The following is a 26,084-nucleotide window of genomic DNA, read 5'->3' on the forward strand; positions in this document are numbered from 1 at the left end:
AAGCATTGGATTGGGGATATCCGTGGACGAAAGGGCTCGCATGCGCACACGAAAAGCCAGAAGGAGTAGAGGTTTAGCGACAATGGCTTGGGTGTCGAATTGGAGGGATGGGATGCTGGAGGCTGCCGAACGGAAATCACATCCTCCACGCGTCCAGTCCCGTCCGCCCTTGTATTATTGATGCGGGGATTGCGCACATCTGGCTGCCTGGAGTCGGGGTTGCGGTTCAGATTGGGGGCCAAAGGCCGACAAATCACGACCTGTTGGTCTCGCTTCATCCAGCGGTACAAGCCGAGCACGACACAATAGCTTTGTGCTCGCCGATGCATGTTTCGACTCTCCAGCCGCCCTCATTCGCGTCGTCTCGCCTCGCCTCGCCTCGCCATCAGAGACTCTATCACACGCACCCCTTCCAATCAACACCCGACAGATGGTATTCTGCCAACTCTTAACACCAAAGACCGACGGACCACGACCGGACGACACCACTAACACCACCATCATCACCAATTTCCAAGACCTCGCGCGCGTGCTGTTGTCCTCCCGTCCCATCCCGTCGCCCCTCTCAGCTCGAGCCCAAGTTCCAGAATGCTCATCTGCGATGCACTGCATGAGCTCCCACGACGCCAGGACCCGAAAGAGCCGCAGTCACCTCGCCCTCACCCACCAGTCTATTCCAAATCTCCCGCATGGTTCCTTTTTTGGTATTTTCGTCTCATCTACTCCGCGTTGTCGACGTTTTGTAGAGGGGCCATGTGCCCCACCTACCAGCCATGCCTGTTTTTATGTTTTATTTTTCCACCCCCTTCCCGCTTCCCTGCTGCACATCCCGGTCCACAGATCCATCCACTCTCAACTCACCGGCGCTGCAGTCGTCGGGCGGGTCCTTCAGTACCAACACGCCAAACAAAACCAACGCCCGCCCATCTGCGCCCGGATAGCTGCCGCATCGGTTCCCATCGCCCTGCCAGCTGCCCGGCTCTCTTTGATCCGCGCCGTACCGTACGGCACGTGTTACGAGCACCGGACTGAGTGGAGGTGCGCTTCGCGCGGCGTCTACGCAAGCCAACACCAACGCGAGGCGGGGCCAAGCCCAGCGTCCGTGGCGACCAAGGCTACACCTGTGTCTTTTGCTCTTGTGTCGCCCCACTCTCGCAGAGCGCAAAAGGAGGGGACTGCGGCGGAGCAGGCCAGGTGAAGACATCCAATCCCCGATGCCATCACGCCGTCGCCGCTGGCTGCCTGGCTTGTCTGCTGCGGCGTTTGTACTTTTCGCGCTCGCTCTCGCATCGGCCGGCCACATGCCTTGTCCTCGGGCATAGGCTTGGGCTTGGGCCTTGGCCTTGTAGGTCAACCAAGTCACTTGTTCAGTCGCCGACCGGAACGCAAAGTGGAGTGTTCGTGGTGAACACGTCTTGCATTCATTCATGTCCTGTTTTTCACAACACCTGGAGCTGAAGCGGGCCTTCAGTCAATGTGTTTTGCCGTGAGTAGGCGTCTGTAGGCGCTGCCGGTCGACCAGCCCAACGAGTCACAGCATGGCCAGCTCTGTTTCGTCGCGGCCTATTTTTCTACGGCAACAATACGCGCAGGGCTGTCGACTGCGCAATTCCTATTTGCTTTGCCCAGCTCATCCATGTGGCTGATCGCCGCGTGGCGGCGGACGGGACGGGCGGACGGACGAATGGCGCGGAGGCGGACGGCAGGGCTCGTCCTCGACCCTCTATCACGCCAGCACCGCCCAATGTGGCCACCAGGCTGGCCGAGTCAGAATCTTGTTTACGGGCAGGGCAGAATCCAGTCTGTAGAGCACGCCCCGTGAGCAACAATGAGTCGAAAAAAAGTCGAGGGCAACGCATCGAATGCCCCCACAGACTCGATCGTTGTGGATTGCCGAAAAAAGCCATCAAAAAATGGTGCCTGACCTGACCGCTCGCCATCACCACCGCCTCTTCCTTCTTCCTTCTCCAACAACTTCCCTTTTCTACCTTACATATCTTGGCTGCAGAATCCAACAATGTCGCGCGGCGACGAGACATGATGCTTCTTGCCGACTGCTGCTTGCTGCACTTCAGCCTTCGGCTTCGCATTGCGGACGTTGACCAACTAGGAACGCGAGGAGCCAACACCGGTCTTCCCACCATCCTCCTAGAAACAGCATCGGGCCAAGTGATAGAATTGGTCTACGGTTTGTCCAGCAGGTCTTTTCGCTTTCGCTCTCAAGCCACGCAAAGCTTTGTCAGTCGTCGCTCCATCGGTTCAGCTCAGTGCCGCCATATCCACCTCCACCAGCACCTCCCCACCGCTCTGTCCCGCAGTCCAGCATGTACAAGGACATCCTCGTCACCGCGAACCACCATCTCCCCGTTCGCCGTCCCGCCGCCCAGGTCTAGGTCGCCGCTCGCTCCGCACCGCTGGCGCCCGGCTTGGCTCTCTCTCCCGCCGAAAATTCTTCGCAGGCGGGAAAGAGCGGGGATCTCCTTGCCTCTACCTCTGCCTTGCGGTTTTCCCAGCGAAGCGGTGGCGCTAGCCAACCTACCAGTTAATCTGACCGTTTTCTGGGTGGCGCTAGACGCCGGCATGGAACATCGCTGAAACGGCAGCTGGCGAGATGAAGCGAGGCGAGGCGACGGGAATGGGGATGGGGATGGCGTGTGTATACTTGGTGTCGGTGAGTGTAGATTTGAGAAATAACGGGTGTCCTGGAGCGTAGAAAGTTTTGGAGGCCACAGCTTGAACGTAGAGTACGGTTGCTCATTGTCGATTGGTAAAGGTAGGTTGCAAGATGGTCCGTCAGGACGCGACAAGGGTAGGTTCTTGAGCAAGGCCGATCAACTCCGTTTGGCGTCACCGACTCTGCGAGAAAGCAAGCGACGTTGAATGTGTTGTCGACCTGGTGCAGCGCTTGATTTGCCGATTGATTGACTTGCAGAAAAATAATTACCAGCGATGGCCTGGGTGCGCATATGCGTAATCTTCCAGGTTTCCAGGTAGGTCTATAGAAATTCGGAATCACCTTGGTCCTTGTCGAACAACTTGCACCCATGCAAGCAAGGTAAGTCAGTTGGCAATGTTCATCTGCTGTCCATCGACCAGCTTCACCGCTTGCCTGTGCTCATGATTGGAAATGTGTTTGCAAGGAGGTTGGAGTGGGTGTGCTAATTTGGCAAAGTAGGGTGGGATACAATGAAGAAATTTTCTAGATTTGGGTCTGTTGGTGTGTGGAGCAAAATCCATCCTTCCAATCATCGTCATCTTCTCACTCCCGCCATCCACTGCACCCAAATCGAGGTGCATTCACCAATCGACAATGACCGGCGGTTCGGCATCATCCTTCTGTTGTGCTTCAATTCGTATGCATCTCGAAGAAATGGGAAAAAGAAAAGAGAGACAACAGTCCTCAGCCTCGCTTCGTCGCGTCACCTTTTCTCCTTTCTTGTTTTCTTTTTCTACAAGGCACCACCAGTCAGACACGTCACGCAGAAAGAAATGTACTTAGCCGGACCACCTCAGCAACACGACTTGGCCGAGCACTCCTACCGGTGAGTTATGCTGTGCTTCCTCGGTTGGTCTCTCTTTCTGCCCGTCTTCTCATAGTCCCATCAATCCATTACTCGCGCAGTCTCGTCTTTCCTCCCCGCCTCCTCGTCTGGAGTCGTCTCGTCTTGTGTCATGTCTCTCAACGGCCCTTCGCAACCTTCTACCTCCGCGGCTACCGCGCTGCAGCTACTATACAGAAAGACGTCGTACGGCAAAGCGGCTCGCACGGCGAAGATACGGCGAACTCTCGCAAGGACAGAAGCAAGCCGTCATGGTGAGGTAGGTGGACACGTCATGGCGTGCGTCAGGAACGGACGGCGACGTGACGGACGACGAGACCAGACAGACGGGACGTGGAGAAGAAGCAGAAGCAACACCAGAGGAAAAAGACGCAAACCAGTGGCGACAGTGACAACGCCAACAAAGACAAGAACGACAAGAGACAGACAAGCAAAAAGGCGCCGCGTTCAAGACCTTGGCTGAAGAGCTAGTCGACCCAACTCATTGCTGTGGTCTGCTCCTAGGAGAGGGACTACTCACGCGCTGGCCCGCCCGCAGCGTGCGCATTGCGTGTGGCGTCTGGAGCCGTACCTAGCGTACCGTGGGGTGATGTGTGGGGTGGCGTCGCTGCAGAGTCGCGTCGCGTGAGTCCAAGTGTTGGCTTGCTATCTACGCCAAAAAGCGAGTAGCGTGGGAAAGAAGGGTATGATGTGGCGTCCACGGCGCACCCGCATCGTACCAACTCCACCACAGCCCATCCAGTACAGCATCGCACTGGCACTGGATGCCAGCCTGGCCCAGTCTAGCCTGCTGTCGGTGTTGGTCTCTCTGGTTTTACCAGACTCCAGCCCGCTGCTAGCACCCCGTTTCTGGGGGTCCTCGTGCGCGCTTGCCCTGCCTGCCGTCTTCCAATCAATTGAGAAAGGGAGCGACCCGCGAGGTGAAGTGTGGCGACAGCCAACTAGCGCGCATTGATGATTCCTTCCACCTGACAATCTGCTGCCTGCATGTGGCAACCATAACACAACGCTCTTCCTCTCCCGCTGCGTTTCTCTATTACCGCTGCCGCGGCAAGGGAATAAGAAAGAGGCATTAGATATTTTTGGCAGCGTCTGAGACAGGCACGCGTGGCGAGCGAGAGCGAATGAGGAGGCTCTTGATTCAAATGTGTGGCGCTGATATGGGACGCACCCTCGTTTGAGAAGTTGTTTTGGTTTTCCTTTTCGAGGCAAAGGGGAGAGAAATAACGCTGCAGCCGCGGCAGGAGGAAGAGTGGGAGTCGAATCGAATTCTCTGTTTCCCATCTTCCACCCAAACCCCTTCTCCACACGCACGCGACGTCGGCCCTGGGTCCGGGAACTGGACAGGAGTCTGGGCCTGCTTGGGTCTGGATCTGGCAGCGGGAAGACTAGAGAGGTTTGGAGCTTGGCAAGGTGGCGCAGCCCTCATGATGGAACTTTTTGTTCTCCATCTTTCTAGTGGCTCTCCCCGTAATCGTCCCTTCGACGTTAGGTGGATTCCTGTCATGAAGTCTTGTGTTGGGAGCGACGCGTCTCGCGGGACGCGATGCTTGTGACCCGCCGAGCCAACAAAGATGACATGGATTTTTCCTTGTCCCATCCACTAGCAGCAGATTTCTTTTCTCTTTTTTCTGCCGTTTTCCCCCTCTCTCAGCTAGTTTACCAGCCGGGCGGAGAGCTGTGGGCGATCGAACAAGCAACAAGACAAGGTTTCCCTAGGCCGGAGCCAGCGCCGCTCAGCCGCACATGGTGCCTGGCTACGTTTTCTAGTGGCCCGGATACTTTCTTCTCCTTCTTTTCTTGGTTCCCGCCCTCGACCTTGCCTCCCCAGTCCAGTCTGCGAATAGCTAGGCGTTTCCGCTGCGTTTTGACGGGGCGGCGCGCGGAAAATGCGGCGGCGGCGGGGCGAAAAGTGATTGACAGGAGTACCTGGTGCATGCCGCGGGACGAGAGACAGCTGCTTCTTCTCCTTGACGTCAGGTGTGTCAAGTTTCGTTTGCCGATTTTACCGGGAGAGGGCACCGTCTTTCGTTGCCCTTTGCTCGGGCGTGTGTCGTATTCTTGTTCGTTTCGTCTTGAAGTCATTGTGGTGAAGCAGAGGGAGCATTCATGGTGCTGTACCACAGAGGTCGAGGGATTATTCATTGACATGTGCTGCCAGATACTAGGGAGCAATCGAGAATACGGACTGTGGATCACTCGGAGCAATTGAGCATACTTTTGCCGGATTCCAGGGAGCACTTAAGCATTCACGCACTGAAAAAGAACAATCAAGTCCATGCGTCTTGACTCAAGGGCTGCAACCAAGTTGACCCGTGCTTGAACATAGGGAGCTTTCGAGCATCAGCGTGCTGCAAAAGGGGGAGCGATCAAGTGAGTAGCCTGGTTTGCGTTCACTTGATACCAGGGAGCATTCAAGCACACGCAGACCGAAATAATGGGACACATTCAGCATACTTACGCTGGATCCCAGGATCCTTGACTGATGCGCTGGTTCCTAAGGAGTCATCAAGTGCACTCGCACAAGGTACCTGGAAGCACTCAAGTATGCCTGTGCTGGATCATAGGGAGCATTCGAGCATACATGTGATTTTTAAGTGTACTATACATGCACAAGATTCTAGTCAAGTGTACATTCGCATTTTTGTAGGGAGCCTTCGAGTTTACGCGTGGTGGATCCCAGGGAGTGATCAAGCACACGCGCACTAGAACAGAGCAAGCAAATTTGCCAGCGGGTTTGCAAATGTTGATCCTAGGGAGTTATCAAGCCTACGCGTGGCCGATCCTAGGGAGTATTCAAGCATACACGCCGAGGAGTCCAGGGAGTCGAGCATACGCGCAGTGGAGTAGAGAAGAATTGAGCCAACAATATTGTACTTACCCAGACTTTTTCACTTGAATTCTTACCTAGTTTTACAAGCTAGATCTATTTGATACGCGCTGTATTCTTGGGAGTGATCAAGCATACACGTGCTGTGTGCTAGGGAGCATTTAAGCATATGCGCGCTATATCCTAGGGAGTCATCAAGCATACGCGCAACTAGAGTAGAGAAAATTGTGGACAATGTTATTGGCTTTGCAAATGCTGATCCTACCTAGGGAGTCATCAAGCATGCGCGCGCCATATGCTAGTGAGCATTCGAGCACATGCGCGCCATGTGCTAGGGAGTCACCAAGCATACGCACAACTGGAACAGAGAGAGCAATTGTGGACAATATAAATGGGTTTGCAAATGCTGGTCCTGGGGAGTCATCATACATACACGCGCTGTGTGCTAGGGAGCATTCAAACATACGTGCGCTGTGTGCTAGGGAGTCATTAAGCATACACATGATTAGAATACAGAAAGCAATTGCGGATGATGCAATTTGATCTGTAAGTGCTAATCCCAGGGAGTGATCAAGCATACGCGTGGTGTATACCAGGGAGCATTCGAGTATATGCGCGCAGGATGCCAGGGAGTCATCAGGCATACGCGCAATTGGATAGTGAAAGCAATTCTGGATAATGCAATTAGATTTGCGAGTGCTGATCCTAGGGAGTCATCATGCGTATGTGTAGTAGATACTAGGGAGCATTCAAGCATATATGCACTGTATCCTAGGGAGTCATCAAGCACACGCGCAACTAGAATAAAGTAATTGTGGATAGGTTTGTGAGCTGTCATCCTAGGGAGTCATCAAGCATACGCGCGGTGTATACCAGGGAGCATTTGAGCATACATGTGGGTAGTCCTAGGGAGTCATCAGGCATACGCGCACTGGAATATTGAAGAATTGAGCAAATTTTCCCGCTCAAATTCGCACCCAGTTTCACATACTATATCCACTAGCCCCTGGGGCGTCTATATCTATGCAGAATGCGAGCTGGTTCTGCAACAACATCCAGTGTAGTCTTGTTGGTGTTGAGTAGGTAGGCATTATAGTTAGCATCACCGACTACCGCTTTAGGCAATAGTCCGGGAGATCGTCAGTTCGAACGGCAGCATGCGCCGCTCTTTACCGGCTCTTAGGCCTCGCTTAGGCACGTAGGGTAGACAAATGTACTGCAAGTGACTTCATGAATTATCCTACTTAGCTAAGCCAATCAATCCAAAGAACTGAGGATCTCCTCAAGTTCCGTCTGAACTTGCTTGCAAGTAGGACGAAGGTCTTCGTCGTCGTTGACCATGCGCTTGATGACTCCACCAATACGCTCGTCTCCGACTTTCTCAGCGAAATTGGCGGGGATTTCGCCCTTCTTCAGGGCGCTGAGCGTCTGAAAGCGCTCCATACCCGTAGAAAAGTGCCACAGCAGCTCGAACGCGATGACTCCCAGTGCGAAGACATCCAACTTCTCGTTGGCGCGGGGGGCGGGGGTAGGAGGACGATAGAACTCAGTTCCGACCACTTTGGCAGGAGCATTCGGCGGCACTTGCTGTCCGAGCTGTGCAATGTCAGTGACCAGGCCGAAGTCTCCAATGCGTATGCCTAGCTGCGAGTTGTTGATGACTCCTGCTGCCCTGCAGCCCTTGCATGCTCCGAGGAGAATGTTGTTCTTGTTCTCGTACTCATCCTCTTCGGCAGAGACGAAGATGTTTGCGGGCTTGAGGTCGCGGTGCACAAGCTTGCGCGCATGGAGGTATCGAACGCCGTCCACAATGGCCAGGAGGATCTTCAAGGAGACATCGACATGGAAGCAATGGCGCGCCTGAACGCCACCGTCAGGAAGGAAAACCGTGTTTGACGAGAGATATTCCGCAAGATTCATCGGATAGAGAGCCATCTGGATACTCAGGACGTACTCAAAGGGAGGCTTCGACTTGCTTTCTGGTTCATCTTCCTGAGTGAGCTTGTGCGAAGACATGAGGGAGCTGAGATTGTCAGTGTCATCCCTGGGGATAACCTCGACCTCATCCTCCAGCTCATCGGATGCCGACTTCCTCGTGAGCGTATCGCCAGGGCTCTCGGCGTCTCGGTAGATGCAGTTGGGAGCGATAAAGTCGTCAGATACCGAGTCAGCGTAGCTGCCCCTTCGAGGGCGTGTTGTCATGGGCGAGTCATCAGTCACACCAAGCTTCTGCGTAGAGTTCGAGTTCGAGTCATCGCCAAAGACAATGCCATCATCCTCGAGTGAAATGGGGAAGATGCGGCCCTGACTCTCTGTCGCCTCACTGGAACCAGAGCCTGTCTCTGTGGTGGAGTCCTCGCCTATGCGCTTTGGCATGTTTTCGTACGCAGTCTTGTACTCAACCCAAGCGCCGTGGTAGCGAACGATGTGAGGGTGGTCCAGCATCTGCATTGTGCGAACTTCTTTGAGCAGAGCGTCTAGCTCGTCTTTTCCCCTGTTGGCAATGCGGTACAATCGAGTTTGGCTCAGAGGGATTTGCTTGATTGCGTAGAATCCACTGTCCAGGACATTCTTCACCTTATAAACCCTTCCGTAGCCGCCGCGGCCGATTTCCGCGAAGTACTCCAGGGGTTCTGTTTGGTTGAACAAGGGATGCGAAAACAGCGGGCTGCGGTCGTGTGCGACGGCAGGATTGCGAACGACGACTTGGGTTTCATGTGGAATTTCTTCACAGGAGCCTGTTGGGTAGAGAACATTGCCCGATGAACTAGTGATTCCATCCAATTGCCTTGACCGAAGAAGTTCGTTGTGCTGCCTGGTCGCTTCCTCAAGGTGTCTGTTGACTTTGTCTCGGATTGGCTTGTATTCCGGTCGATGAACGTTGTCATCAATGGCACCGTGTTGCTTGAGCTGATTGAACATGCACAAGTATTTTTCCTTCGCCATGGCTTGGACCTCGGGGTCGTGCTTCGTGAGAGGTCGCTGAGTCCTCAGGTTGCGACGTTCATTGAGGAAGAGGACAATGTCATTGATGGCCTTGTCTTCGAGTAGAGCGACCAAGGTCACATCCTTTAGGTCGACAGGTTGAGGTTGGTACTGAGCTTCGGGGAACGAGCGTGAGACGTTCTCGGTGGACTGGGTATCGGTAGAGCGAACGCGGGTCAGGGTCGGGACTTCGGTAGGGTGAGGTGAGTCTCGAGGAGACTCATCTCCCTCCGACGCAACGTCAGATGTTGACTTTTCGAGAGGAGAGCGAAAGAACGTCGAAGCCATTGTGAGTGAAGAGAGCGGTTGCGACGAGCAGGGATGCGAAAGGCAGAGAGGTTTTGCTTAACCGGAAACGAAGCTTTCGCGCATGACTGCCAGGGATTGGCGCAGCCAGAGGCGCAGACGGCGAGAAGAGAGTGTTTGGGTCAAACAGAGAGAGAGGAGCCTGAGAGTTGTGATGTTGACAGGTGGTGGAGTTGGCAGAAGGCTACAGCGCCGCGGGCAACAAATAGGTCGACGCGGCGCGCGTTCATGCCCTAATCGCTCCGGGCCCTTATCGATAACCTTAATGGTTAATCTTCGGCTATCAGCCCTACGACTTCACTCCCAAACAACGAATGATCGACCTTGTACAACCTCCCCATCTTTTGAACTCACGTCAAGGCGATGCCTCGCAAACTCCCATGGCTGAAAGATACCAAGTCACGCCCTCAGGCTGAAAGACAAACTCCAGCGTCACCGTCAAGACAAGATCGAGCGCAATCAACAACCGCCGAATCAAATGAGCCGCGCAACAATTCGAGGGCCGAGCGCGGTAGAAGAGGTCGAGAAAGAGGAGGTGCGTAAAACCAATCTGGTAGAGAGCTGCGTGCTGATAGAAGCAGATCGCACACCCTCGACGTCTCCCCCTCCGCAACCTCCAACGCAAGAGTATGTTCCTCATGATCAAGCACCATAAAGCCGAATCCTTACACCGTCCAGATTCATGAGGGATGGCCTCGATGGAGATGACGTCTGGGTCATGGTTGAAGATGAATTCCTTGACACCGCCCGAATCTTCACCCAGCATTTGCATCACGCCGAGTATCATCGTCTGAAGCGTCTTGCGCAGGCAAGAAATACGTCTGCTATCCAAAACATGTCACGACCGGTGGACCCTCGCTCGAAGATGTCGATAGAATGCAGCAAGAAACGTGAGGGCCAAAGGAGAACCGAGAAGCAGGCAAAGGCATTGCAAGCCATGGGCTCTGAGGACGTTGAGGTTGGTCGAAACTCGGACGATTCCGAGGACGACGCTACGCCATGGATGTTTGATCCCCATCTTGGTGGTTTGATGGCTGGCAACCCTCCGAGTTCCTCGCAGCAATTGGCAAAGTTAGCAGGGTCGAAGTCGAACACGCGTGCAGCAGCAGGCTTTCAAGCAACGAAGCATAAGATTACAAAGAAGCCTACTGTCAATCCGAGCACCCAGGCGGCCTCCAGCACGAAGAGCACCATGCATGGCTTGGCCCAAGAAATAGAACTTGCAGCTGCCAGCAATGAAGAGGATGACAGCGACGACCTGGATGGCCCTACATTGAGGAGATCAAGCAGCAAATTTGTACCACCTCCCTCCATCTCGAGCAGAGCAAAGAATGGGCCACTAAAAGAGCAGCGGAAGGTTTCTGATCCTCTATTGAGTCAACGGACGTCATCATTTAAACGCTCGTGGCCCGAAGAAGACGAAAGAAGGGGGCACGCTGCTTTCCAAAAGCCCCGCCTGGCCGATGCCGCCACTCGTGCATCAAGGCCTCAAACTACCCCTCCAGAGGAACCAGTCTCGCGTGCTTCATGGAGAGCGTCAACTTTGTCAAGAACAACAAGACCAGCCGTGGCTTCATTGTGGGCTTCCGATGAGGACGAGGAAAGCGGCAGCAATACCTTTCAAAATCCCCGCCTGGCCAACGCTTCCAACCGTACAGTCAGGGCTCAGCCTGCCCCGTCAGAGGAACCAGTTTCACGTGCTTCATGGAGAGCATCAACTCTGTCCAGAACCACAAGACCATCCGTAGCTTCTTTGTGGGCTTCCGCAGAGGATGAGCCGGCCAAAGACAACACTCGAACTCAAAGCCCACTTCCTAGAAGGAGAAGGGATGACGCAAAGGAGAGGAAGCCGATTACCATTGATGAGATACCCACTTTTCTGTTTTGAACTGCATTTTCAGAAACTAATCGACAAGTCCTCTCATGAGGCAGACCCTATAACCACTTTACCACTTCTCCACAGCCGGTCTAATATCAACCTCCCATGTGAAAGCAGTCCTCGGCTGAGTGTGCAGGTGCCAATACGCATCCGCAATCTGAAAAGGCTCAGCATCAACGCAAACATTGTTTGGGAGGTGAATACTTACTCCCTCGGCGCTGATCTTTGCGTCCGGGCCCGCGTCCTTCAGCCACTCCTTGGTCCTTGGAATATCGATGACACCGTCAATGATGGCATGACTAACATGGACACCCTTGGGACCAAACTCTCTCGCCAAACTCTGGCTCAGGCTCCTGACTGCCCATTTGCCAGTCGCAAAAGAAGCCATGAGGGCAGAACCCTTGACAGACGCCGTTGCACCGGTGAAGATGAGAGAGGGAGGGTGCTTGGACTTGGAAGTAGCATTGAGAAGGAGAGGCAGCGTAGCTTGCGAGAAGAGGAAGGCACCACGTGCCGAGACATTCAGAGGGGTTTGGAATTCATCCTCAGTGAGCTCGAGGAAGGGCTTGCGAACGAAGCCACCGGAAGCATTGAAGATGGCCGCCTATACATAGGTTAGTTGAAGTATTGACCACGAAACACTCCTTCAATACGTACTGCAAGTGAATAATCCTTTCCAAACTCGTCTCCAATCTTGGAGAAAGCAGCCTTGACGCTGCTCGAATCGGAAATGTCGGTCGAGATGCCAATCGCCTTGCCGCCATTGCCATTGATCTCCTTGACCAAGTCGTTATAGTTGTCTGGATTGCGAGCCAAGCAGACGACTGGGTACAGAGAGGAGAACTTGCGGGCGACAGCAGCGCCTGTACCAGGGCCGACGCCTGCCACAACTGCGATGAGAGCTGAAGACATGATGGTGATGGTGATAGTTTCTTGGTGCAAGTCCCAGACTTGTGTTGATGATCCTTTGGACTTCCTAGATTCTTGATTATATACTCGCGTCAAGGTCGATGTTGCGATGCACAAGGGAGTTCGAGCTGACGAATAATCCGTTGGTATGGAGCCGCCCCCGCGCGTTGTACAGTCCCGAGCCGGTCGTTGATTTGTAAACGTCCAATTGCGTCATGTACACTAACGAACGCGGCACCTTGGCTCTACCAACCTATCGATAAGATCGACTACTACCACAAGAGAATAGTCGCATGGGGTAAGGTGGAGTGTCAGAATTGCCCGTGCGTCCTCCATGTGAGGTGGATCAATTTGAGGGTTTGCGAGGCATATTGCTGGTGTCTGCCAAACGGACCCTGGATGCTCAGATGCTTTTCCGATTGGAACCAGGGTATTCTCAGGACATTTGTTCTCATTATCAAGGGCGCGCAAGATGAACCTTCTTCGTGTCTGACGTCGCAATTGAAGCGTAGTACTTGGTCTCGCGACGAGACGACGTTTGGAGAGCCACCTCTGAAACCGCTGCAGCATCGCTCTGCGGCAAAATCCTCTTGGGAACACCAAGGCCTTTTGTGGTTACGGATTTTCAAATCTGGGAGAAGCTCTCGATGGAATGCTTTGATGCTCATTGAAATTACTACGGTATGAAAACTAAATGTCTCCCACCATCAAACTATCCATTTCATTGGTCGAAACCTCGTAGACAGTCTGCAGGCGAGAACAAGCCTTGAAGACTTTGTTTCGATATTCGCTAGTCGTATAACTGCTTGCAGTCACAGATGGAGCCTGCCGAGTAGATATCCTAGCGGTGCGCGCACCGATGTCGAGAAATTTCCGGAGTTGTAGGAGGCCGCAAGTAGATTCCGCTTCCCTGTGTCTACACAAGTTACATCCTGTATCAGCACGTCAATCTCACCAAAGCCGGGTGATTGGATCCAGATGGCGCCACAACTTGGACTTCTTTTGATTGATTCTTGATGTCCGTAAACCTCACACCACCCACACTCAGGGCCGCACGACTCGATTTTATTTGGAGACGCCGAATTGGTATGCATTCGTCCGATTGACACCATAAAAGCCAGACCGAGTCCTTTTGTCCGGCTAACCAAGCCATGAGAAAATCATCATCCCGTCACCTTCCCGAGTGCATTTATGCCTTCTGGGCCGACTTGACGGCCTCACGGCCCTTGCCCTTCCTCTCCAGGATCCTCTCGCGGTCCTTGTCGAGCTTGAGCTTGGTGATGACGACGTTGGAGGGAGAGAGGCCGACGGGGACAGCCTGGCCGTTGGACTTGTCGCGGGTGAGGCGCTCGACGTGGATGACGTATTTGAGACGGTAGACAGAGGTGATCTTGCCCTCACGGCCCTTGTGGGTTCCCCGAACAACGGTGACCTCGTCGTCCTTGCGGATGGGAATGGAGCGGACCTGCTCGCCAGCATCAGCAATTGTCTCGTTTGCCGTGGTACCTCCGGATCTGCTTTGATGCGTGTTTTCCAAGATCCAGCACAGATCAAGAACTCGAAATGGATCGGACGCATACGTTGTACTTCTCGCGGAGCTCCTTGCTCAGGGGAGCGCTCATGATGGTGCGGCGGACGCTGGAGGGGGCACCGAAGTGCGCCTTGCGCGACTTCCTCCTCGAAGAGGCGATGCCTGCGGCGGGAATTGTTAGCTTCATGGCCGTGGGGTGCGTCGCAGTGGTTGAGAGCAGCGTACTCTGGTTGATCTTGGTCATCGCGGAGGTGATGGGTGGTGTTGTTGTAGGGCGGGTACCGGGTCGTCGTCTCGTCGCCTCAGCGATTTTTGGTGTGCGCAAATGGAGATTGGCGACGCGGCCGGTGGGTGGAGGGTTAATGTTCTTCCGGTCCGTGCCAAGCAAACGTCTTTTCGCACCTCCCTTCGCGGCGCAACACTCCCGTCATTGGAAACCTACCCGACGACCTTCGACCCACTCGACCCAGGATCCGTGCGACAACTCCATCCCAAACACGTCGAGTCCAGTGAGCACCCGGACGCCTACGACTTCCACCCAACTTCGCAGCCTACTATCGCCTCCTCGTCCCGAAAACTTACGCGCTGCGACGCGTTTTGGGACCAACCCGCGCTCTATGATCCATCTTTCTTGAGTTTTGGTACACTATGACCGCCGCTGTTTGTGTGCTTCAACCCATCAGAAGACAGGCGCGGTCGTGAAGTCATCACCGAGTCTTCTACCCTTACCATCATCCTCCTTCCCGGTAAATGGCCCATAATCAGACGTACTTTGGCGCGCATAGCCAACAACCACCGCCGCAACAGTACGGCACCTATCAGCAACGCTCATCAACGGCAAGCACTGGCGGTCAATACTCTGCCCAGGCCCCGCCGGTATCCGAATCCTACTCATCCTACACTGCGCCGACGTACGCGCCCGCAACCAATTACAACTACCCATCCGACTACTCCTACAGTGCGTCGGGATACGGAACGGGAACCACATCAACAGGCGCAGTCCGTAATAATGCATCAACTGACCTACAACAACTTGCCTACGCTTCGGGTCTCCATAACACCAACCAGCGCTCTGCAGCACCGTCCCCGGTGACCACGCACCAAAGATCTCCGTCAGCTGTTCATTCTGTACAGAACTCGAGGGCCTACCCAAATAGTTCAAACGCGTCATTCGCCGCTGGGTTTGGCACTCAGCAAGCCAGGCCGAAAAGTGTGAATTCTCTGGCGGGCAGGACTCAACAGCGCTCACCTGCGTTGGAGGCCAGAAACTCGCGCGGTGCAAGTGGATTGCCGCATCCTTCAAACTATACGACACCAAATCCGACACAAAAGCCGGTGGCACAGGCCCAGTCAACGGCCCATCTGCCCTCTGCTACCTACGCGGCGCCTCACCAGCAAATTCATGCTGTTGCGCCGACCACCACAGCTGATCATTCAAGCCGGCAACTGCCCACCATATCGCAGGTGACACGGGCAACGAGCGCTTCAGCACCATACAATTGGAGCAGCGGTCAGCAAGCCCAGGCGAACGGGGCGGAGACGGTTGATCCCATTCAGATCTACGACCCTTATCCGGATATTCAACGTAGACTCGAAGCCGAGAGAGCAGCCAAAGTCCTCCAAGAACGAGCGCGGGCTGAAAAGAAAAGAATGGAGCAGGAAGCTGAGGCCAGGAAACAAGAAGAGTTGCGCAGGGAAGAAGAACGAAAAGCTGAGGAGCAGCGCCAAATTGAGGAACAGCGACAGGCTGAGGAGCGTCGTCGGGCCGAAGAACAGCGGCAGGCCGAAGAACGCCGCCAGGCCGAAGAGCGGAGGCAGCAGGAAGAGCAAAGACAAGAAGAGGAGAGACGACAAGCCTCTCTAGCCCAGCAGCAAGCTGCTAAAACTGCGCAAGCTGTGAACAAGAACAAAAAGAGGGCAAACACTAAGACGAAGATGTCGAAAGCTGGCGGCGCTCCCGCACCCTCCACCGCTCATGCGCCATCCAGCGCGGGCATTGGGGGTCCATCCACTGCGGGGGAGGGAGATGAATCCCAAATGAGGCTGTTGATGGAGCAAATGCGCGCCCTGAACGCCAAAAATCCTGCAATGATGGCAAGAATATGGGAGGAAGAACGCGTCAGGTCCAATACATCGCCGGCCCAAAGGACGGCCCAAAGCGGACCAGCACAATCACCACAGCCGCATAAATCGCCTGCTCAGCAAACCCAAATTGTCGAACAGAGGCGGCCAACGCCTGCAACTGCCACACAACAGGCCCCTCAACCAGTCCACCACATTCAGCAGGCCCCTCAACCAACTCATCCCATTCAACAGGTAACGCCTACGCAGCGGCCGCCAGAACCTTCTACCAGCAATTTGCGGAAGCAACCACAGCCTCAAGCAACGCCTTCATCGGGTAGTGGTACTGTGTGGCCAGTAGACAAGATGGACCAAATCTCTAGAGCCGCATCAGATTTCCTCAATGCTGCTCCAGGAAACGCAAACAAGCAAATAACTTCAGAACAGATTTACGATCTCTTAAATCGAAAGCCCACGTACATTGAGTTGTGCCAGTGGCTCGAGACTCAAGGACTAAAGTTTGAGCGCGCAACCTTTGCCCGCGCTCTCTTAATTGCCGTCCCTGACATCAACCGAGCGCAACAGCCCAAAGCTGCTCAAGCGAGTACTGCTGCACTTCCAGCGACAGTGGATACGGCGCAAAGTCACATTGGTGCCCAGGGAATTTCGGATACTCATCCTAATTCCGCATCGAACCGTCTGCAGGCGCTGCAAGGTCACTTACAAGACCAGCGATCAAGTTACCCTCCGCCAGAGGTCGCGCAAACGAACAGTCCATATTTTGCCCCCGCCAAAACTCCAAACGCTCAGCCGGCTTTGGCAACACCACCCCCGCAAATTGCGGTAGGTCGAATGCCACACACACGGCACGTATCCGGAAGTCGCCAGAGCACTGGAAGCAGAGAGACCAGCCAGAAGCCTGCCACAAAAGCAGAAGCAGCTCGAAAGCGTGACTTTAGTGAGATGATCGACCTGACAGCCATGAGCGACGACGAGGATGATGACGAGGACCTGCCTCCTGCAAAGAGGCCAGATGCTGCTCCACAACACGACACGACAACCGCCTGGGCATTACCACCGTCAGTCACCAATCCAAATCCGAACCAATCCATGCCGCCTCCATCGCACAATGCGCACATGGCTCCTCCGCTTGTCCATGCAGCTGATGATAGGATGAGGAACATGGACGTGGTGCGACCCATTGAGAAGAAAAATGCTCTACGTCGCTCCACCTACGACGTCAAAACGATTGCGCGCGATGTGCTCCTTGCGACTGGCAAGCATCCAGAAATGCGGCCTTTGAACGGACATCTCGAAATCCTCAAAGAATCGTTCAGGAACGTCGACAACATTTCGGATTTGAGCACACTCCGTTGGGATCTGATAGATCCTGGAAAACCGCCAGTCGATGCGTTTAAGGGAGATTTTATAGAGATCGACGATGACGATGATGCTGAGGATGAGGATGAGCCTGCGCAGCCAAAGGCTCGTCCTACGGCGCCCATGGTCCCAAGCAACTCTACTCCGGAACCGCGGCTGGACACGCAGAAAAAATTTCATCCTCTGCGACCCGCCATTCTGAGTAATGCAACATCAGAGCCTTCCCTTCCGGCTTCTGCAAAACGCGGTCCCGGAAGACCTCCCAAGTCTTCCACAACAAAGCCGCGCGACATCCCAATCCGGAGCACGGAAGATCCAGGCGCCAACGCATGGGCCACCTCACGGGCCGCAGATGGCACTCCTCAACGCGACCGCGTCCAACACAGGAACCATCCGCGTACAACACCACGAGCAACCTCAAAACTCCACTCGCCCACCATGGCTTCAGGTTCCAAATCGGCTGGAGCGCTTAGCGGCTACTCAGCTTTTCGGCAGTCGGAGCTCAACCCCGACGGAACCCCGGTGCCCAAGAAGAAGGGCCGTCCTGTTGGATGGCGGAAGGCAATTCACAGCAAAGAGGCGCAAGCCAAGCTGGCCGGACTCTCCCCACAAGAATACGCTACGCAGCTCAAATCTACCGCCCGTGCTACTTCGCGATCCTCCAGCCTTGCCTCGCACCGAAACTACAATGTTTACCAGTGCCGGTGGGACGGATGCAAGTCGGAACTTCACAACATGGATGCACTGCGCAAGCACGTATACAAGTTTCACCAGGCCAAGAACACGCACAACAAATTCCCGTGCTTTTGGGCCGACTGCAAAGAGAACGAGCGCAGTGTTGATCCTCGCACTGGAAAGCCGAACGGATTCTCTGTGGTCGAAGACTTCCAAGATCATATGGAGTTCGCGCATCTTGGACCCAAGTCGTGGGAGTTTGGCGATGGCCCCGCTGCAGGCCTTTCGGGTTAGTTCTTGAGTTTGTGTTGCACGGTTTCGAACATCAGTACAAGTCCTCTCCAGGCATGCTAATCGACGTGAGCTGTTAGAGTCGCAAGACTCGGGCAGTGAAGCCTATCTGTGCGACGAAACAGGTCGGCAGGTCACTCCCAAGATTTTACCACGCAAACGGAGCCCTTCTGAGGGACCTCCTAGGAACGGCATCAAGAGGAAGGCCGAAGACATGTCGAGGGGATCTCGCGACACATCTCAGCGTCCCTCAGAAAACGGGTACGTGGTCGGATTTTCGCCGTAGTGGTGGGACATGGAGGAAGGAAGACAGGAAGACAGATGATGAGCCTTGGGCTCGGCACGAGCATGGCCGCAGGAATGGTGGTTACAATCAGGTCAAATTGATCAGGTCCTCCCATTGCGACTGCGGCACTACCACAAGGAGAGGGCATTAAAAAGGGTATTGTGAATAATTTGGTAATTCAAAACCAGGCTTCGGTTGTGAAGCCATACTTGATTTCCCTGACCAGTTGACTCCGCAAACGCCGCCCGATTCAAGTTGGCTTGGTATCCTCAGCGCTTTTTGCGACGCTGCTGCGCATCCACCGCCGCAGTTACGACACAATTGTAATCAGACCATGACAAGGTCCCTGGAATTGCTTCCTGTGATTGCCGACTTTGGAGTGGCCAAATGTGTGGTTTGTTGTAGCCAGGTGTCCTCCGCGACTCGACTTCTGAGCTTCATCTAGCTCCTTCCCTTTCCTGCAGGCAGGGCGTCTGCCTTGCGTTCCTTCGAGAGAGGCTCGGCATCTTTGGCGTTGATTTCGAGGAAGTGATACAGGACGATCATCAGCATGGCAGCGCTGCCGAGGAAAATGGCGAGCGTGTAGAGTCCCGTGTCGGAGATCATGATGTTTGGCGGATGGTATGGACGTTGCGGCTACGGAGAGTGTGGTCTGGAATTGAATCAGCATGTGTCGCAATAAGATCATAAGACATTTTTCGCACCGAAGTCTGAGTAAATGTAAAGAGCGGACAAGAAGTGCGGGTCCAATGGTGAGATCGGGCGTTGACGACTTTCGAAGCAGCTGGCGGCACACGTATGTAGGTACCGTGTCCGCGTCGTCAGTCGGCGCATGGGGCAGCAGACTCGAAGCCTGAGGCAAACACGTTTCCCAGCGGAATAACCCGTTCCGACCTGTCGACGAGCAACCCCACCAAACTTCGTCATTGTCAGTGAATCTTCCCGTCTCTGACAAGTCGCACGCGAATTGCGGAAAGCCTCCACCACCACCACCGAAAAAAACACTCCCCAAGTCGCAACCCCGTCTTGTCTCGACTCAGGGTCTCGCTGTACCCCTAACCTTCCCTCGAAGAAACACAGACCCAACACCGCCACCATGCCGCCCAAAAAGCAGGACAACAAGCCCAAGGAGAAGAAGGTCGCGGTGGACAAGTCCTTCGGCATGAAGAACAAGAAGGGAGGAGCCGCCCAAAAGCAGATTGCGCAGCTGAAGGCTTCGTCATCGAGCAACCTGTCGGCCGAAGAGAAGCGCAAGCAGGCGATGAAGGAGCAGCGCGAGAAGGAAAAGAAGGCGGCGGAGCAAGCACAGAAGGAGGCAATGGAGCTCTTCAAGCCTGTGCAGGTGCAAAAGGTGCCCTTTGGCGTCGACCCCAAGACAATCGTCTGCCAGTTCTTCAAGAAGGGGCATTGCGACAAAGGTAGGTGACTCGAGATTGCGAGCTCAGCCTGGCTGCGCTGGACGAGAATTGCGCTGGAATTAGTGACGCCACGTTGGATTCACGGTGCTAACGCAAAATCGCGCTACCCAGGCAAGAAATGCAAATTCTCGCACGACCTCTCAGTGGAGCGCAAGGCCGAGAAGAAGAGCGTCTACTCGGACACGCGGGAGAACGAGGAGGAAGACAAGAAGAAGGACGACATGGCCAACTGGGACGAGTCGAAGCTGCGCGACGTGGTCCTGTCCAAACACGGCAACCCCAAGACGTCGACGGACAAGGTGTGCAAATACTTCATCGCCGCCATCGAGGACCAAAAGTACGGCTGGTTCTGGGTGTGCCCCAACGGCGGCGACAAGTGCATGTACAAGCACATGCTGCCGCCGGGCTTCGTGCTCAAGACCAAGGAGCAGCGCGCCGCCGAAAAGGCCGCCATGGACAAGAGCCCGCTCAACACGCTCACGCTCGAGGACTTTTTGGAGTCGGAGCGCCACAAGCTGACCGGCCCCGGCACGCCCGTCACGCCCGAGTCGTTCGCCAAGTGGAAGAAGGAGCGTCTGGACAAGAAGGCCGCCGAGGAGGAGGCCAAGAGGATGAAGGAAGCCACCGGTCGTGCACTGTTCGAGCAGGGCGGCTGGGAAGACGAGGACGAGAGCGAGGACGAGGACGACAACTGGAATCTGGAGGCGTTGCGGAAAGAGACGGACGCGCTGCGGGAAGAAAAGGAGCAGGAGCGCATCGCCGAGTACGGTGGTGGGACAGCATAAGCGGCGGCTTGAGTTGCCATTCAAAAAGACACCTACCTTGCTTCAATTCGCGGGGTGGAACGAGAGATGCTTTGGCGTGGAGAGGATACTTGGTGTTGTTGCTAGGAGCGCGAGCGAAAAAAATCCGGCCAAAGCGATACATGGCCTTTTTTGGGGTTTGTCCTTTGGGGCGTTGGCTATTTTTTTCGTCTTTATTGCTGAGCATTTCTGCGGGGACCTGTCCTCCACATACAGGTTGCAGGTAAACTATCCCATTCACGGTTTGGAGGTCGATTCGCTGTAGAGCAGCAGGAATTCGACCAGCCCCTATTTAGCGCGGGTAGATATCACGGCGACCGACACAGGCAGGGTTTCTCGTTCCCACGGGATCAGAGAAATAATACACGTCTATTTGACAGGAATTTTGAATCATCTTTTGCGAGTCGTGAGAGCCTCTACAAACGCCTCGAATCTACAAATCGTCCGCAAATCATACAAACATCAAGAAATGGCACCAGGAGCATATCAGGCAACTATCGCCTGTCTCTCCTGATTCTGGGTCGCGTCTCTTCTGCTCCTCTCTTCGGCTTCAAGCTCCTCAGCAGCCAGAGCCGCCCTTTCATCAGCCGTCAACTCGCTTTTCGCCGGGCGAATCTTGACAAAGAGGGCCAAAATGACCAGGCCAGCGGCCGCGCACGCCACCTCGAACCAAAAGACGACCTTGTAGCTACCCCTGCGGCCCCTCTCAGCCGTATTGGCGCCCACAACATCGGCAAAACCGAGAAAGATGGCGATGCCAAGCTGGACGAGGGAGTTGATGAGGGCGCCGGCGAGGCCCTGGCGCTTCAGGGGCATGGCCGTCGTGATGAAGATGTTTGCAACGTTGAAGACAACGTCGATGCCAATGGTGGCGCAGATCATGCTCGGGAAGACCCAGGCCCAGTAGTTTGCGCCGTGGGGCGCCAGCGCGAAGAGCAGCGGGCTGATGATGAAGGCGACGCCCGAGATGAGGACGAGCAGCGTGCCGGGCAGCTGGTGCAGCACCATGCCGCCGACTGTCGAGATGATCATGCCGCCCACGGCCATGGGCGCGAACCAGGCCACCACTTGCAGCGGTGTGGCGCCCATTGTGTTTTCCATGCTGTTGGGGAGTTGTCAGTGACTGCTACAAGAAGATGGAGAGGAGAAGGCTTACTAGTATGTTGCGTAAAGAAGAAAGATACCAAGGCTGCCGTAGAGGAAGAGCAGCGCGATACACAGCGGGCTCATGTACTTGGTCTTGAACATGTCGAACGGCAGCAGCGGCTGCTCAGCAACCCAGCCCTCGACGTACACGGTGGCCGCGAGAAAGCCGATACCGACAGCCAGGAGCGCGGGGATATACGGCGTGGCCCAGCCCTTGGGCGCGCTTGCACTATCCGTGATGGCGAAGACCACGAGGATCAATCCAACCGTCGAAAGCACCGCACCCCACCAGTCCATCTTGACGCCCATGTCCTTGCGCGTCTGGCGGTCAGACGGGATGCAAAAGTAGGACACGATGACGGTGCTTAGCGAGAGTATCGTGCCGATAAAGAAGTACCAGCGCCACGTGGTAAATTGCGCCGTTATGCCCGCGAAAAAGATGCCAGTGAAGAAGCCCAATGGAGCCATGGCGCCGTATAAGCTGAATACGATGTTCTTTCGCGGTCCGGGCCGGTAGAAGCTGCCCAAGAGCATGAGTCCCGTTGGGAGGTATGCCGCTGGACCAAGCCCCTGGAGAGCCCGACAGAAGTCCATCATCAACTCATTTTGGCTCCAACCACAAATGAGCGACCAGACGGTGAACCAGACTATACCGCCAACATAGATGGGGAAGCCGCCGTAAATGTCGCCAAAGCGGCCAAAGATCAGGAGAAAGCAGGCGACGACGAGCGAGAACGCATTCATTGGCCACGTGCTCGATGAGTCGGGGATGTCGAGTTCACGCGAGACGGTCGGCAGGATGACACTGAAGCCGGAGACGAAATATTCCTGCCTCTGCGTTAGATATGAACGTTCTGTAGAAATGCAACGGACTGGACTTACTGTCAACAATTGTGACATTGTCACTGAATAGATGAATCCAATCTCTTCCCATTTTGACCGGAAGACTTCAGGCCTCTGACGGCCCAACCGATCCAGACGGGCTTCTTCAGATTCTTCGATGGATTCCAGAGACGTGCCCTCAGACGCTGGGCTTTGAGGCAGGTGCGCTGAATCTGTATGCTGCTCCCCGGCCCTGTGAAAAGTTGCGTCAGTCTCGGTCTTTGCTCATGACTTTGTGACTTGGGCTTTATTAATTGACCCAGTGAATTGGGATGAAAGGAAAAAACAAACCTCGCCATCTCTTCTGTGCTTTTCCGTGTGTCTGCCATAGCTGGTCGCGGGTCTGACGATGTCGCTGGAACACAGGACAGCAGGGTACAGGGAAGTGTCAGTATCGACCCTGTTGTCCAAAAGGAAATGCTGTTATGATATTCGTAGATTTTCTAAAGCCATGACATCAGAAAAATTGCAAGCAGCGCCGGAGACAAGTGAGATGGCTAAAATCGTTTAAATAAGGCCAAAAAGTCGCCGTGTGTCAATAATCACGACAAGCTGTTGAATGACGCCCTCGAAGCGGGAACGGCTTAGTAAAAGCTCATGGTCAATGCCAGGGCGTAGTGAGCCGTAGGCAATCGGGCGAGGCAAGTGACAGCGAACCAATCAGAAGCCGGCTTGGCGGTCCTTTACATCATCGCTGCCGGCAAACACTCGTTCCGGTAGTGACACCATGTGCAGTGACAAATACATAGGGAAATGGAAGGGCAGAGCATATTTTGGGTGCTCTTGAATCCGTCGGACTCGGATTCTGAGCTCTGCAATGACGGCAGCACGATCCTCTAGGCAGGCAATGCCAGCGTCTTTTCCAGCAGCTCGTTGTGAACTTCTTCCTCAGAGAATAATGCAAGGCCCAGTCAGTTGTTGTGCTTGCCTCCTGATTGACTTTGGTCGCTTGCTCTTGGTAAACTCTGATCAGCCACGGAAGGCCTGGCAGACGCTCGACAACTCTGACTGGTAACAAAGAACCAAAGGCACCAAGGGGCGAGGAGACGTGCAGCGCGCTTAGATCCGGGACTGCAATCAATGACTGATGGAAACCAGGCCTTTGGCGACGATGGTACGAAGTCTTCCGGTTTGTTGTCGTGGAGTTGTCGTGGGCAGCACACCCTTTAAACGTGCGAGACGCGAACGGAAGGCTTCCGCCCTGTCTACGTCCCGACCGCTGATCCGGGTTAGAGTGGACCGGCTATTTGCCTTCTCCGACTCGATTCGACTCCCCAACTCCTCCCCTCTAAGTTGTCTTTCGTGGCTTGGTCTGTTTTTTGTCCAAGGATCGAGGCTGAGTTGACTCTTTTGTTTGAATGTCTTGTCGCACTTTGAGGCTGGAAAAGTATTGATCAATCAATTAGCAGTATCATTATGCCCAGCAACTGAGCGATCTTGCAGAAATTACAAAGACAGTAATAAGAACAGCAAAACGGGGCCAGCCCACGAAGGGCGATTGTACACTTGCCAGTCACAAACCTCCTCGTCCCCTTCGCCATTATGCAGCGCGCTCTCTTTCAAGCAATGCATTCATGCCCACAATGCACTTGACCAAGTCCCAACCTTGACTGCCACCGACCCAATCACAGACCACGACTCCAGTTGACCCATCTCCGCTTTGCGTCTCTACGTAGTGCTTGGTGCACAGATACTCGACCACAGCCGGGTTCAGCTTTGCTGCAACCTTCTCGGGCCAGCAGGCAATCTTGAAGAAATTGGAGGCGCTCAAAAAGTTCAAAAACAGTGGTCCAGGAGGGACGGGGTTGGCCTCATCGGTGGTGACGCCAGGGATGGGGACGACGCATTCGGCGGCACGCGCCAGATGCTCAAGGGCGTACTTGGACTTTTTGTCAATCAGAGTCGGCTCGAGGACCTCGTAGAAATCCTGGACGCGAACACAGCCGTGCGTGTCATCCGCTGTGTTGTCCGCCCAGTTCTCAGCGTCAAGACCCCATCCGCCTTCATGCTGGCCCCTGATCCGCTCGTCGAGCCCAAAGCGACGCACGAGGACAATCTTGCCGCGCACCTCACTGAGAGCCGGCACGCGCGGCTCCGTATACCAATTCTTGTTCTTATCTGGGTTCGCGTAGTGGTCGTGGACGATGGTCGAAAGCTGCGCGTCGGTTGTTGGGCCAGTCCCCTCGCGCTTGAGGGATACAATAACGGTTTCCGATGGGTTCTTCTCTAGGAAAGCCTCTATGTCGCGAACGAGAGAGCGAAAGTTCTTGGTTCCTGTGAGTGATATGGGAAAGACACCGTGGACGAGGATCAGCGTGTCCTTCTTGGGGTCGTTTGGATACTTGGGCTGCACCCGAATGTCGAAAAAGCGCACACCGTTGTCAAGCTGGTCCCTCGGAGACACGGCCTGGCATCGCACCGAGGGGAGGGCGCGATGGTAGGTGGGAGAGTTGTGTGTACCGGGGATCGAAATTCCAGACAGAGGTGTCGAGTCCTTTAGCTCCTTCATCCAGCAGTTCAGCTTGGCCGAAGAGTATATGGCGAGGTGTCCATGCTGCTGCAGAAATATCCCCACGTACTGGCGCTTGGGGTCGGTTGCGAGTGGCACGAAGGCTTGCGATTCGCTCTTCTGTGGGGTGTCTATGCGATATCGTTGGCCGTCGTATTCGAACGTCAAGCGCAACGTCTCTTTCGCATGATCCGGGCACGCTACTTCAGTCTTGTGTATCGCGAATGGTGCAATCCGAATGCTAACATCTTCCAAGTGGGTCAGTCTACAATTCGGTCCTCAATCGCAATGCGACGCACCTTGCGACTCGAAATTGTGGTTCTCGTCGGGTTTCGCATGGCCTTTGCCAAGCGTCGTTACCTTTTCGACACTTTTCTTGAGCGGATTCGCGCGGTCGAAGCGCTCAATGACTTTCAATTCGAGAGGCGTTGAAGTCAGGTTGCGAATGACGAGGGGCGCAGCCAGAGCCATGTTTATCGGTCGCTATCGGAGCTACGGCTAAACCTTGACGTCCGAGACAGGGACAGTATGGCAGGTACCATCAAGAGATGCGAAAGCGAAGAGACGGATTGAATACCAACAGAAAGCAAATATCCCCTACGACGCGGAGGAGGCATGCGCAAGAGAACTGAC

The 26,084-nt window shown here is 54.7% G+C and overlaps 12 protein-coding genes across 12 annotated transcripts; 4 read left to right on the top strand and 8 right to left on the bottom strand.

Annotated features, from left to right (window-relative positions):
• Positions 1-106: 106 nt before the first annotated feature.
• On the top strand, positions 107-1,385 carry BKA78DRAFT_113541 (uncharacterized protein). The gene has a single exon (XM_066882302.1). It carries the CDS (start codon positions 431-433, stop codon positions 1,196-1,198), a length of 768 nt encoding a protein of 255 aa, XP_066745229.1. The 5' UTR covers positions 107-430; the 3' UTR covers positions 1,199-1,385.
• Positions 1,386-2,343, bottom strand: BKA78DRAFT_113542 (uncharacterized protein). Its single transcript, XM_066882303.1, has one exon. The coding sequence runs from the start codon at positions 2,142-2,144 to the stop codon at positions 1,572-1,574; it is 573 nt and encodes a 190-aa protein (XP_066745230.1). The 5' UTR covers positions 2,145-2,343; the 3' UTR covers positions 1,386-1,571.
• BKA78DRAFT_113543 (uncharacterized protein) lies at positions 2,344-3,178 on the bottom strand. The gene has a single exon (XM_066882304.1). The coding sequence runs from the start codon at positions 3,044-3,046 to the stop codon at positions 2,543-2,545; it is 504 nt and encodes a 167-aa protein (XP_066745231.1). The 5' UTR covers positions 3,047-3,178; the 3' UTR covers positions 2,344-2,542.
• Positions 3,179-3,876: 698 nt separating this feature from the next.
• On the bottom strand, positions 3,877-4,975 carry BKA78DRAFT_113574 (uncharacterized protein). Its single transcript, XM_066882305.1, has one exon. It carries the CDS (start codon positions 4,842-4,844, stop codon positions 4,206-4,208), a length of 639 nt encoding a protein of 212 aa, XP_066745232.1. The 5' UTR covers positions 4,845-4,975; the 3' UTR covers positions 3,877-4,205.
• Positions 4,976-7,602: 2,627 nt separating this feature from the next.
• On the bottom strand, positions 7,603-9,841 carry BKA78DRAFT_311125 (kinase-like domain-containing protein). The gene has a single exon (XM_066888182.1). It carries the CDS (start codon positions 9,661-9,663, stop codon positions 7,648-7,650), a length of 2,016 nt encoding a protein of 671 aa, XP_066745233.1. The 5' UTR covers positions 9,664-9,841; the 3' UTR covers positions 7,603-7,647.
• Positions 9,842-10,207: 366 nt separating this feature from the next.
• BKA78DRAFT_113610 (uncharacterized protein) lies at positions 10,208-11,598 on the top strand. Its single transcript, XM_066882306.1, has 2 exons — positions 10,208-10,216; positions 10,263-11,598. Exon 2 carries the CDS (start codon positions 10,364-10,366, stop codon positions 11,567-11,569), a length of 1,206 nt encoding a protein of 401 aa, XP_066745234.1. The 5' UTR covers positions 10,208-10,216; positions 10,263-10,363; the 3' UTR covers positions 11,570-11,598.
• Positions 11,599-11,627: 29 nt separating this feature from the next.
• On the bottom strand, positions 11,628-12,472 carry BKA78DRAFT_249162 (oxidoreductase domain-containing protein; the record flags this gene model as incomplete). The annotated part of the gene is made up of 3 exons (XM_066884447.1): positions 11,628-11,717; positions 11,769-12,164; positions 12,218-12,472. 3 exons carry the CDS (start codon positions 12,470-12,472, stop codon positions 11,628-11,630), a joined length of 741 nt encoding a protein of 246 aa, XP_066745235.1.
• A 1,186-nt stretch (positions 12,473-13,658) lies between these two features.
• On the bottom strand, positions 13,659-14,187 carry BKA78DRAFT_249251 (60S ribosomal protein uL24; the record flags this gene model as incomplete). Its single annotated transcript, XM_066884458.1, has 2 exons — positions 13,659-13,934; positions 14,050-14,187. The coding sequence occupies 2 exons, from the start codon at positions 14,185-14,187 to the stop codon at positions 13,659-13,661; spliced, it is 414 nt and encodes a 137-aa protein (XP_066745236.1).
• A 563-nt stretch (positions 14,188-14,750) lies between these two features.
• BKA78DRAFT_351791 (uncharacterized protein) lies at positions 14,751-18,693 on the top strand (the record flags this gene model as incomplete). Its single annotated transcript, XM_066891239.1, has 2 exons — positions 14,751-18,405; positions 18,488-18,693. 2 exons carry the CDS (start codon positions 14,751-14,753, stop codon positions 18,691-18,693), a joined length of 3,861 nt encoding a protein of 1,286 aa, XP_066745237.1.
• Positions 18,694-19,789: 1,096 nt separating this feature from the next.
• BKA78DRAFT_294503 (uncharacterized protein) lies at positions 19,790-20,896 on the top strand (the record flags this gene model as incomplete). Its single annotated transcript, XM_066886359.1, has 2 exons — positions 19,790-20,111; positions 20,175-20,896. The coding sequence occupies 2 exons, from the start codon at positions 19,790-19,792 to the stop codon at positions 20,894-20,896; spliced, it is 1,044 nt and encodes a 347-aa protein (XP_066745238.1).
• A 396-nt stretch (positions 20,897-21,292) lies between these two features.
• On the bottom strand, positions 21,293-23,517 carry BKA78DRAFT_311139 (putative MFS multidrug transporter). Its single transcript, XM_066888183.1, has 4 exons — positions 23,234-23,517; positions 22,943-23,135; positions 22,071-22,888; positions 21,293-22,016 (listed from the first exon to the last, which is right to left on the bottom strand). Exons 1-4 carry the CDS (start codon positions 23,269-23,271, stop codon positions 21,401-21,403), a joined length of 1,665 nt encoding a protein of 554 aa, XP_066745239.1. The 5' UTR covers positions 23,272-23,517; the 3' UTR covers positions 21,293-21,400.
• Positions 23,518-24,482: 965 nt separating this feature from the next.
• On the bottom strand, positions 24,483-25,922 carry BKA78DRAFT_294505 (phosphatidylinositol phospholipase C; the record flags this gene model as incomplete). The annotated part of the gene is made up of 2 exons (XM_066886360.1): positions 24,483-25,699; positions 25,751-25,922. 2 exons carry the CDS (start codon positions 25,920-25,922, stop codon positions 24,483-24,485), a joined length of 1,389 nt encoding a protein of 462 aa, XP_066745240.1.
• Positions 25,923-26,084: the final 162 nt, after the last annotated feature.

Source organism: Phyllosticta capitalensis, assembly GCF_038381095.1.
Source record: "Phyllosticta capitalensis strain CBS 128856 chromosome Unknown BKA78scaffold_4, whole genome shotgun sequence".
Classification (NCBI taxonomy): domain Eukaryota; kingdom Fungi; phylum Ascomycota; class Dothideomycetes; order Botryosphaeriales; family Phyllostictaceae; genus Phyllosticta; species Phyllosticta capitalensis.